The 12,104-nt window shown below is 52.4% G+C and overlaps 1 protein-coding gene across 5 annotated transcripts in view; it reads left to right on the plus strand.

The window, feature by feature from the left end:
• Positions 1 to 2,921: 2,921 nt before the first annotated feature.
• The window catches only part of KIF21B (kinesin family member 21B), a 77,118-nt gene continuing 67,935 nt past the window's right edge, over positions 2,922 to 12,104 (plus strand). For 4 of the 5 annotated variants that reach the window (XR_012655723.1, XR_012655725.1, XR_012655724.1 and 1 more), the window contains exon 1: positions 2,960 to 3,187. Coding sequence is in view for 2 of the 5 variants with exons in the window: in XM_032801611.2 (XP_032657502.1) it covers positions 3,147 to 3,187 (41 nt within the window). In the remaining 3 variants the exon portion in view is untranslated. Of the gene's footprint in view, positions 3,188 to 12,104 lie in introns of all 5 variants that reach the window. The other variant, XM_032801610.2, reaches the window with a different exon arrangement.

A 12,104-nucleotide genomic window follows, 5' to 3' on the forward strand; every position in this document is an offset into this window, starting at 1 on the left:
GCTAAGCCGGCATAACTATGGAGCTGGGGGAGGGATAGGTCAGTGTTTTGAGCATTGGCCTGCTAAACCCAGAGTTGTGAGTTCAGCCCTTGAAGGGGCCATTTAGGGATCTGAGACAAAAATCTGTCTGGGAATTTGTCCTGCTTTGAGCAGGGGGTTGGCCTAGATGACTTCCTGAGGTCCCTTCCAACCCTGATATTCTGTGATACCACTGATCTGGTGCAGGCTACACTGGGCCCTTTCTGAGCTGGCCTGATGGCACTGGCTCCAGCCCCCACACAGCTGGCTTATAGGGATGTTTGCCATTGGTGAGTGATGCCTGCAGAGATCAAAAGCTGCCTGTGTGGGGAAGAGCTAATGAAGTTGGCGTCCAGTGGTCAGTTTCATGAAGGACTGGAACCCCCTTCTAGGGGCTGACACACCAGGGATTGAATGGGGAAACCTCCAGAGCAAAAAGCCACAAGTGGCTATAGCCTGAGCTAAAGAACCAGGCTTCTGCGGCAGTAGCTACAACAGACCAAGCCTAGGTTTGTTTGCTGTGGTGCTGTTGCTGTTCTGGTCCCAGGATATGAGCAAGACAAGGTGGGTGTGGTGACAGACCAACTTCTGCTGGTGAAAGAGACAAGCTTTCAAGCTGCCCAGAGCTCTTCTCTAGGTCTGGGCTGGGATTGGCACGGAGGGGGACTCACCGTGTCTAACACATACTCATCAGTGGGGCACTATCTGCAGGGTTAGAAACCAGGCATATGCTTGCCTTTCCAAATTATTTATCGGCTTTCTGCTACACCTCTGGTTGCCATAGAAATTAGAGTGAAATAATGATTGCAATTGGATAATCCTCAGAACATAATGTTCACACTTCTATCTAGCCCTTTTCAGCCCAGGCCCACCAAGAAGGAACAATTCAGCTTGTCCCCGTTTTATTGATGTGGGAAGCTGAGGCACTGGGAAGGAAAATGCCACAAGACAGCAACAGAGCAGGACGCAGAAGGCAGGAGTCCAGATGCCTAGTCCCCTCCCTTAACTGTTAGATCATACCGCTCCCTCCTTAACAATAAATAAATCAAAATAGACCATGCTGCGGGGATAATTTCAGCCCATAATGTATTGCCACAAGGCAAGGTATTTACATCGGAGACCAGTCTGGTCTTATGGCTTCCCTGGGGGGAATGGAGACTGGCTGGGTAAGCAATTATAGTGAAACCTAGTGGTGGTCTCTCCCACTGGGAGTTGCAGGGCCTGACTCCTCTCATCCGGATGTGAACCAGAAGAGGTGCCATTGGGGCTGAAATCAGGGTAAGAGAGAGGAGAATCATGCCTTGTTATAGAGGGGGCCCACCGGATACAAGACCAGGCAGCTCAGCCGGGCTGGGCCTCAGCTCCCAGACAGCAGTTTCCCCTCTCAGCACAGCTGGGCAGGTGTGACCAGCACTGTCTACCCCATGGGCATGCTGAATACAGTACAGTTAACACAGATGCCGGTGGAGAGGAGGGTCCACAGGCCCGGATGCCACTGTAGGTCTGCTAATTGGCAAACAGGGCAGGGAATATTCTGACATCCTGGAGGTGGGTTTGTCTGTGAGTCTGAACCCTCTTTAGGCCCTGCTCCTTTCTGCCCCATGAGCACCTCCCAGGGCAGCTGCTAGCACATGTAACTTGTGCAGCCAAGGCAGCAAACTAGCTTATTCACTTCCCATCTCCGATCGTGGCAGTCCACCTACCCACTGCCTTACAGTGGTGGGACTCAGGAGCTTTGCTCTGGAAGCATCAGTTGCTCTGCAGCCATGACATACCATGCAGCGGGTGTGACATGTGTGCAGTAAATGTGTGTGATGGGGTTGGGGGGATTCTTGCGTCACTGTGCAATCACGTGGATCCCTACAGCCACACACTAACTTCAGGGCTGATGCAAGTGTAACAAGCAGGTCTCCAGCCCCCATAGCATAGGACCTGGGACCTACGAGCCTCTGGAGTTAAAGGAAAGGCTGGGTGAGAACCCAGTTTCCAGGCCCAGCTGGGGAGCTTACAACAGGCTCAAGGGGCAGTGCCCTCACCCCACCAGGAGATACTGCTGAGCCAGCAGGGGGCAGTGGTGCATCTGACACGCCAGGATCCTCAATACACCGCCTTCCCTGGGGAAGTTATATAACAAAAAAGGGAGCTGGGTTGTGTTTGTGCTGTGAGCTGACACCCCGTGTCCACAGTTCCCAGCTTGACTGAGGCCACAACACGCTGGCTAATGCACAGTCCTGGGAGCTCGTTCACAGCCATGGGCTCTGATTTACACTTCTAGGGTGTCTCTGGGTCTCATTTTTCAACCCCTTTGACACCAGGGCCTGGCTTGCTGCCTTCCTCAGCTGTGTCAGGGAGATCTCAGGGTCCAGTGCTGGTCCATGGACCGGTCCTTGAGAAACACGGTTTAGAGCCCAGCAGCGTGTCTCTCTCTTGCACGCCCCTTCATGGACAACCTGCCTGGCTCCCTCACCCCCTAGGGGAGGGGAATGGGGGCGGGGTCTTTCTCACACTCACCAGGGAAAGGGGAGTGGGGGCTGAGGGAATAGCTTTTACTGGGCCAGTTTCTGCTCTGGTACTGAACATAGTGTGACCAGCTGTCCTGATTTTATCGGTACAGTCCCGCTATTTGGGATTTTTTTTTAATATAGGCACCTATTACCCCCCCACCCCCGTCCCCATCCCCATCCCCATCCCCATTTTTCACACTTGCGGTCTTGTCACCCTATACTGAACAGGGGTAGCGGCAGGGTGGGTGTGTCACTCACCCCGTGTCACACGCCCAGTCCTTTAAAGCCGGCTTGGCCCGGCCCCGCCCTCCCCGGCGCGGATTGGCCCGGTTCCAAGCTCCGCAGCTGGGCTGGCCCCGGCGCTCGGCTCAGTTTCGGGCTCCGCCGCTTGTCAGTTTCACGGCGGAGCTTGCGCCCGGCTCAGCATCTCCCCGCGGGGGCGGATGGAGCAGCGCCCCGCTCAGCCCCGCGCGGCCGGAGCTCAGCATGATCTCGCCCCCTGCAGCCGCCGCACACACCCCCTGGCTGCGCCCGTCCCCAGCTGAACCGGGGCGGCTCCGGCCCCGGGACCCCCCGCCCTGCCTGCAAGACACGCCGCGGCTGGGGTGGTGAGAGGCCGTGGGCATGGCGGCCCCCGGGGACTGCTGCGTCCAGGTGGCGGTGAGGTAAGCTGCCCCGGTGAGGGGCTGGCGCCGAGAAGTGGGATGGTGGGTGAGCAGGGGACAGACAAAGGTACCTGGTGTTGCTCCAGCCCCTTCTGGGGCTCGCCCCTTCCTCCTGCTGCTGCGGTTTCATGGGGTTAAACAAAGGTGCAAAGTTCTGGGGGGGCTGCATGGGGGCTGGGGTACAGATCAGTACTGGTATGTTGTGTGCCTTGCACTGGGGGTGAGTTGTGTAAGCTTTATCTGGTGTCTGGCTAGGCACTGATCAGTTTGGGGGCTGTGCGGCTCCACAGCTCGACATTGTTCTGGTTTTTGCCTAGGGGATTATATGTGTGTGTGTGTGTTGTCTAGGATGTGTGTTTCTGATGCACAGATCAATATTGTTCTGTCTTCTGAGAAAACACTGGGCTGCTCTCTGCCTCTCTCAATCCGGGGGCGCTGACCATTCTAAAAGATAACCAGTGAGGAAATCCTGTATTTCACACACCAGCCTCGCTGTTTGCTGGGTTTCCTCTCCGATTTGCGTGTCCTTGTTATATTTTTGTAGCCAAACAAAGCCCTGGGTTGTACAACGCAAGAGCTGCCTGTTTCCCTGAGAGCTGGATGACCCCCTTTATCTCCATCTACCAAAAATCCGTTTCCTGGTCTGACAGTTTGGGGGGGGGGGGTTTTGTTTTGTTTGGCAGGAGCTGCTCCTTTTTGTAATAATTTGGTGTTAATCTGTTGTAACCAGGACTCTTCTCTTCCCTGGGTCCGAGTGACCTTCTGGAGGTGGGGGAGAACATCCCAAATGTCATTGTTGAATGTCAATACTGCTTTACCTTGTTCTCCCCTGTGGGTTTCCGCTTTGCAGCTTTCACTCCTCAAATTGCTTGTTTCATGGCCATTTTGTGTGTTTAAAATGCAATCAGTGACAAATGTGGCTGCAGCAGTCCCTTTATCTGCCCCGAAGGTGTGACTCTCCTGCTTCAGTGGGAAGGTTGGAGACAGTGCATCATTTCAGCATCCTTTGTGCTTCCTCCTGGCCCAGGAACAAAAGGGAAGAGATTTTGCATTTGATTTTTTTTTTTTAATAAGGGATCCGTAAATGGCACCTACATTGTTTGCAGTTAATGGCATTTTTGTGAACTGTTCTGGGTGGCTCTAAGTGGTGTTAGGGTGAACGGGGCATTAGGGGAGAAACTGTGGCAAGATTTCTAGTAAGGTATCGGCACTGGGTCTCAAGGAGGATTGCAGAGCCCTTGTCAAATTCGGGGGTTCTTTGTTGAAGCCGTCGGGCTGGGTGTATTCTGAGTGCAGCCGCTAGGATCCTGAAGCCGTCTGTCATTTTCATTGCTGCTCATTGCCAAGAAAGGAGGGGTGAGTGAGGGAGGGGAGACCCCACTGTATAAGTGCATCTTATTGAGGTACCATGTGGAAAGCACACCAGAGCTGATGCTCCATGGGGAGACCAGCGCTGGGGCAGGTGGGAGGGGATGCAAGTCCTTTGCAGGCTGAGCCGCTGTCCGGATGTGGACGACGAGCTCTGACTTCTGGCCCTGGGCAGCACTTCTCTGTGCAGACCGAGCCGAAGGGGGTGACCACCTGCCCCGTGTTGAGGGGTCACCAAACCCGGGAGCCTGGCTGCTGGATCACCCTGTTCAAGTGACCCTGGCCTGAGCTCTCTTAAAGCCCTAGTGCTGTGCACACTTTTGCACTAAAACCACCGAGTTTCTTGGGGGTCTAACTGAGGCAGGATTGGAAGCCCTGTTGTTTAAACCTGGTGTTTCTGGGGAGTTGGTCTCCATAGGAATTCTCTGAAATATAGTCCAGCTGAATCGGTTTTGAATCTGATTGGGCCAGACTGTGTAGACAGGGCCCAATAGTGTCTCCAAATTCTTGTCCCTGCCTTGGTTATAGTGGCAACCTCTCTGTTTTCCATTGTCTCCTGTGATGAGGGTGAGTGGTGGAATCTCTGCCCTCAGGGAGTGCTGCAGACCCCTCTGGGAGATGGCTGGCAGCTAATGCTAGACTGATGATGCAAGAGACTATTTTAAATGCAGTGTGTCTGAGAAATGGCCATGAACGGGAACTGCCCTGCACTCCAGCTCACTCAGATCTCCTGTGTTTTTACCTGGGAGGCAACTTCCCTCCCGCTAGCTCAGGAGAGGATGAACCTGGTGGCCCTGATTCTGATCTAGCTTGAGCTGGTGTAAATCTGGAGTGGAGTCAATGAGAACCCCTTAAGTGGAGCAGCCCAAGCCCCTGACATCAGGGGGAAGGCCGGGTACTGCTGGGGGAGACCTTGTTTGCTCTGGGATCTTAAATCAGGTAACCTGCACTGTTACTGTGTTGCACTGGTTTAAATGGTCTCCCCTGGGGGGTTGCACTGGTGCCCCTATACTCCCATGTGTGCCTGAGCCCAGAGGTCTCCCACTGGTCAGAGACCAACCCATCATTCATCTTGCAGTTCTTTCAGGACACATCCTCTAACAAAAGCCCCCAATCTGGGCTGCTGGGGGCTCCCCCTTTCAGAGGTGAAAGGATGGCTGTAGCCCTGGAGGAGGAGTATTGTGGGCCTTTATAATCGGCTGTGCCCTGCTCCCAGCTAGTCCCCATTAGCCTGTGTCTACTAGAGGGGTTATTTTAATTCTCAGGCTCACATGGGGGCATTGCTGGTGGGTGGCTTTTGAAACCCCTCAGTGGCCCAAGGGTGTGCAGAAAGGCTGGGGGGGGGAGGGGATGTATGTGTGAGCTCTGCGGGGTCTCAGTCTAATCCTTACCCAGTCTGCCCTGTGCTCCATTGCCTTTAGAGATGAACCTCTCCTAGTTCCAGATATTGGTTCGGGGGCGAGGCTATTTGCAACAGATCTGGCCAATGAAAGCTGGTTTGTGGGGGTGAGCGGGGTGCATACATTGGAAGCTGAAGGTGAGTTGGCAGGACAAAGGAGGGGATTTAGAAATAAACTGTAACGATGAGGCCAGTGGTGGCTAATGGGACAGCGAGGCAGGATTGCAGCACTGTGCCGGAACAGTGCAGACTGGTTCCCGAACACTGGCCTGGGCCATGGAAGGTCCTAGTACTTTCTGGCTGATACCAACACAGAGCTAGGACTGAGGTTTCAGTGTGTTGTGGGGAGGCTGTCCAACTCCCCTGCAAACCGTGCTGGGCACTTGGAAATCTGTAGCGCATTATCTACTAAGACCCAGACAGACACTAATGACTCTGTGCCCTGGGGGGTGGAGTGTTGAGAGCTTTATCCCCATTTTCAATCAGCCTGTGGGATCACAGCCCTCGGAATGATACTAAACCTCCCTTCTCCAGCCAGCAGGGAGCAGCTGGACTCTGGCACGCCCCCCTCTGTGCATGAACGGGTGCCTGTGTGTGCAGAAGTGGGGAGTCGCATCTCTGCAGCATGATCCTATCTGGGAGGTTCTGGCTCCCTGAAAGGCAGAGGGGGTTTGAAAAGCTGCCTTTAGCATGGGAAGGAAGGGGGTGCAATGGCCAGAGGTTCTACCCTCCCTCTTAGCCCATGGATTCACAAAGTCAAAATTCACCCAGCCAATGACTCATCGGGTTGCAATCAAGGCAGGTCAGTTTCATAGCTCTGGCAAGAGAACCATGTGGCCAGCATCTCGTCCAGCTGCCCCGCCCTGCCCCAATGGATCAGGTACCCGGTACAGAGCTGGGTGAACTGCAGGTGGCCTTTCAGGGTGAGATCAAGTGAGACTCGAATCCATGACCTTCAGGACTTGCAGTTGAGCATTTATCAGACCCTGCACCTCAGTCCATGGATCCACCCTGACCCAGAATTCACAGGGATCTTTGGCGTACCCCTGGCTTCTACTGTGCAGCAAAACCCTTCAAAAAAACCAAACAAACAACACCACCTGATCCAGATCAAAGAGCCCAGCCTGCAAAAGCAACAGGGAGAGAGACGAGTTTGTTACATGAATGCACTTTACACATCAAAGCAAAATCCAGCTAAGACAGTGGTGCTTTCTTGAATGGCTGCTGGTTCCAGGTGCAGACATGCCAGCAAGGTGTGCTGGGATGTTCTTTTATTACCTCCGTATAACAGGCAGTGATGTGACCAGCTTCTGTTCATGTAGCTGAGCTGGCCCTGTTGGCTCCCCCGCTTGCTGCTTATCCAGATGCCTTTTTAATCTCCTCTCATGATAACGCAAGCAAAAAACCCTCCTTTCTGTTTAAACTGCCCAAGGGCTGGACTGCCTGCTGTTCTGCTGCAGAGATGGAGCCAGGCCTGTCCTGCAAACTTGAGGGCAGAAGGGTGAGCAAACCATGGGGTTTAGGCCCCTATTTTGGTTCATCTAATGACGTGCAGTAGGAGGAAGGCCTATAAGCTGCTAGTTTTTGCTTTTGTTGACTGTTTTCCTGTTTCTTTTACCGCTGAGAGTCAGGTTGTCTCTCTTTCCTGGATGACTGTGTGTGACCGCAGAACGACTTGGTTTATATCACAGGTCCCAAGGACTCACTGGTCATCCTCAGCAAACTGCCATGAGCCTGCCCTCTGAACAGGGCTGGCGGTGTGGCCGCTGGTGGACAGACTCCAGGCCCCACTGTGCTCATGGGAGCAGACCCAGGCTCCCTCTCCCATGGCCAGCCCAGCCCTCTAGGCTTGTTTGTGTCAATAGAGGATGCCCCCAGGTCCAGGAAGCAGATCCACATGGGGCTGGTGTGATGGAGTCCACTGAGTGCTGTTGTTTCTTTGTGTGCCCTGGGTTTGATGTGTGTGTGTGTGGGGGGTGTCCGGGGAGGCCAGGCAGGGGATTTGACCCTCCCAGAGCCGCTTTGGGGTAGGGGAGTTCTTCACAAAAGCATCTTTGCTGCATGTCAAAGAACTTTCAAATATTTTTAAAAAAACAAAACTACCCCCAAAGTCCCTAGCCCGGCATTTCCTGCAGCAGCTGAGCGTGCCCGAGAAGGGCCAGGAAATGGAGCTTGTGAAATTGGGGAAGGAAGTCGAGTCAGATTTCAAGTTTATTTAAACCCTGCAACCTCCAGACCTCAGGCACTCTTCTAAACACACTGCTGAAACATGCAGCCTTCTCCTAACCTGGCTGCTGAATCGCTCGTGTCCAGGCCAAGTGCCTGTTATCCCCACAGCTGCTGGGGCTGCACTCCTCTGCCCTGTCAGGTGGGAAGGGTGCACACACCCTACAGCCACAAGGGCTGGCTCTGGTTTGAATTCCCCACTAGCTTTGCAGGTGGGGTGGAGAGAGAAGGAACAGCCTGGGTCTTGTGTGGGTGCATAGAATCATAGAAGATTAAGGTTGGAAGAGACTTCAGGAGGTCATCTAGTCCAACCCCCTGCTCAAAGCAGAACAGACCCCAACTAAATCATCCCAGCAAGGGCTCTGTCAAGCTGGGCCTTAAAAACCTCTAAGGATGGAGATTCCACCACCTCTCCAGGTAACCCATTCCAGTGCTTCACCACCCTCCTAGTGAAATAGTGTTTCCTAATATCCAACCTAGACCTCCTCCACTGCAACTTGAGACCACTGTAGAGTGCACCAGGCTGCACCCTCTCGGCCGGCTCCTTCAGGGCCTCTCACTGCATTTTGCCCCTCACTAGTTCAGTCTTGCACGTCCATTTGGAGCCCCAGGAAATCACCCTTCTAGTGACATAGTTTTTCCTAATATCCAACCTAGACCTCCCACACTGTAACTTGAGACCGTTGTTCCTTGTTCTCATCACCACAGATATCACCAAACCATTCCATCCCGCCTCTCCGGTACCATCTAATTGCCCTCACTCTTTCTCTTCTGCAGACTGACTAAGCCCAGTTCTCTCAGTCTCTCCTCATAGTCATGTGCCGCAGCACCCTATCATTTTCCTTGTCTTCCACTGGACTCTCTCCAATTTGTCCACATTCTTTCTGTAGTGGGGAGCTGAAAACTGGATCCAGTATTCTAGATGTGCCTCCATCTCAGTGCTGAATAGAGGGTAATAATCACCTTCCCTCAATCTGCTGGCTCCTTAAATCCGACTCTTGCTGTAGCCTTCTTGACAACAGGGCACACTGCTGACTCACTATCCAGCTTCTCGTCTACTGTAATCCTAGGTCTTTTTCTGATAGAACTTGCTTAGCTAGTCGTCCCAATGTAGCAGTGCATGGGATTCTTCCCTTCTAAGTGCAGGACTCTCTTCCTGTCTTTGTGAACCTCATGAGATTTTCTGTGCCCAATCTGTCTAGGTTCACCTGAACCCTACCTACCCTGTAGCTGTATCTACCTCTCCCCTAGATTAGTTGCCATCCTCAGACTTGCTGACGGGTGTGCAAGCCATTCCCCCAGATCCAGGTCATTAATGAAGACTATTGAACAAAACTGGCCCAGCACCGATCCTGGGCACTCCACTGTATTTCCGCTGCAACTAGACATCGAGCTGGTTGATCACTACCTGTTGAGCGCCGCTTTGATCTAGCCTTTCTATCCACCTTATAGTCCATTTCATCCAATCCATACTTCTTAACCTTGCTACTAGTGGAGACAGTATCAAAAGCTTTGCTAAAATCGAGTATATCACATCCACCGCTTTCCCATATCCCACAGCCAGTTATCTCCTCACTAGAAGGCAATCAGTCTGTGACTTCCCCTGGTGAATTTATGCTGACTTGTTCCTGATCACTTTCCTTCCCTCTAAGTGCTTCAGAATTGATTCCTTGAGGACCTGCTCAATGCATTTTCCGGGGACTGATGTGAGGCTGATCTGGCCGGTAGTCCCCGGATTCTCCTTCTTCCCTTTTTAAAGATGGCACTACATTAGCCTTTTCCCTCTTATCCGGACCTCCCACTATCCTTGAGTTTTCAATAAGGCCAAGTTCGCTAATTGCATCAGCAACTCTTCTGATGCAGTGCTTACATCCCCATGACTTGTGCATGTCCAGCTTTTCTAAATAATTGTTAACCTGTTCTTTCACCACTGAGGGCTGTACCTCCTCCCCAGACGTGTGCCCAGGCAGCAGTGTGTATGACCTTGTCTGTGAAGACTGAGACAAAAAAGCATTGAGTACGTTAGCTTTTTCCACATCCTCTGTCACTAGATTCTTCCCCCGTTTCAGTAAGGGTCCCACACTTTCCCTGACCTTCTTCTTGTTGCTAACCTACCTGTAGAAACCCTTCTTGTTACCCTTCACATCCCTTGCTAGCTGCAACTCCAGTTGTGCTTTGACCTTCCTGATTACACCCCTGCATGCTCAAGCAATATTTTTATACTCCTCCCTAGTCATCTGTCCAAGTTTCCACTTTTTGTAAGCTTCCTTTGTGTATAAGTTCACCAAAGATTTCTCTGTTAAGCCAAGCTGGTCGCCTGCCATATTTGCCATTCTTTCTGCACATAGGAATGGTTTGTTCCTACGCCCTCAATAAGGTTTCTTTAAAATACAGCCAGCTCTCCTGGATCCTTTCCCCCTCATATTAGCGTACCAGGGGATCCTACCCATCAGTTTTCTGAGGGAGTCAAAGTCTGCTTTTCTGAAGTCCAGGGTCCGTATTCTGCTGCTCTCCTTTCTGTCTTGTGTTAGGATCCTGAACGCGACCATCTCGTGGTCACTGCCTCCCAGGTTCCCATCCACTTTTGCTTCCCCTACTAATTCTTCCCTGTTCGTGAGCAACTGGTCAAAAGGAGCATGGCCTCTAGTTGGTTCCTCTGGCACTTGCACCAGGAAGTTGTCCCCAACACTCTCCAAAAACTTCCTGGATTGTTTGTGCCCTGCTGTATTGTTCGCCCAGTAGATGTCAGGATGATTGAAGTCCCGCATAACCAGGGACTATGATCTGGAAACTTCTGTTAGTTGTCCAAAGAAAGCCTCATCCTCCTTGTCTGGTGGTCTCTAGCAGACGCTCACCATGACATCACCCTTGTTGCTCTCGCCTCTAAACTTAACCCAAAGACTCTCAACAGGCTTTTCTCCAGTTTCATACTGGAGCTCTGAGCAATGATACTGCTCTCTTACGTACAGTGCTACACTTCCACCTTTTCTGCTCTGCCTGTCCTTCCTGAACAGTTTATACCCATCCATGACAGTGCTCCAGTCACATGAGTTACCCCACCAAGTCTCTATTATTACAATCACATCATAGTTCCTTGACTGTGCCTGGACTTCCAGTTCATCCTGCTGCTTTCCCAGGCTTCTTGCGTTCGTGTGCAGGCACCTAACTAGCCAATTGCCCTGTTCCTCAGTATGAATCATGAATCCTCCTCCCCACCCTTGTTTCCTCCCGGTATCCCACTTCCCTGCTTTCCTCAGGACTTAAGTCTCCATGCTCCAGTGAACCTAGTATAAAACCCTCCTCATTAGGTTAGCAAGCCTGCCTGCAAAGATGCTCTTCCCTCTCTTCGTTAGTGGATCCCATCTCCTCTTCTTCCTAGAACAAAATCCCAGGGTTGAAGAATCCAAAGCCCTCTCTCTAACACCACCTGTGTAACCATGCATTTACCTCCACAATTCTATCATCCCTACCTGGGCCCTTTCCTCCAACAGAGTTCATGCTGATTGCAGCCCATCCCGCTGGCCCTGGGTGATGCTGAGCAAGAGCCAGGGCTGTGCTGAGAACATATTTCCCCTTGGAGCAGGGTTGCTGGGGGAAGGGAGCAGAAGCACTGCCAAGCCTGCTCAAGATGGGGCATTAGCATCTCTGCTGTCAAACAGGTGGTGCTAACACTACCAGCAGAGAGCGGCTGTGAGGGACAGGGGGAGAGGATTGGGGTCTGGGCTTGGCTGTCTGTGCTGTTTGAGATCTCCTATGAGGCTGGCTGGCAAACCAAAGAGGTTCTTGGCTTTTCAAGGCAGCAGGGGAGGAGTTGAACCCAATTCGAGCTCCACTGACTGCCATTCTGGTGCAAGTGGCAGAATGAGAATTGGCCAACTGCTGTGTTAGAAAGACCTTGCCACCGGGTGCCCTCAGGGTAGAGAA

Source organism: Chelonoidis abingdonii, chromosome 4, assembly GCF_003597395.2.
Source record: "Chelonoidis abingdonii isolate Lonesome George chromosome 4, CheloAbing_2.0, whole genome shotgun sequence".
Taxonomy (NCBI): domain Eukaryota; kingdom Metazoa; phylum Chordata; order Testudines; family Testudinidae; genus Chelonoidis; species Chelonoidis abingdonii.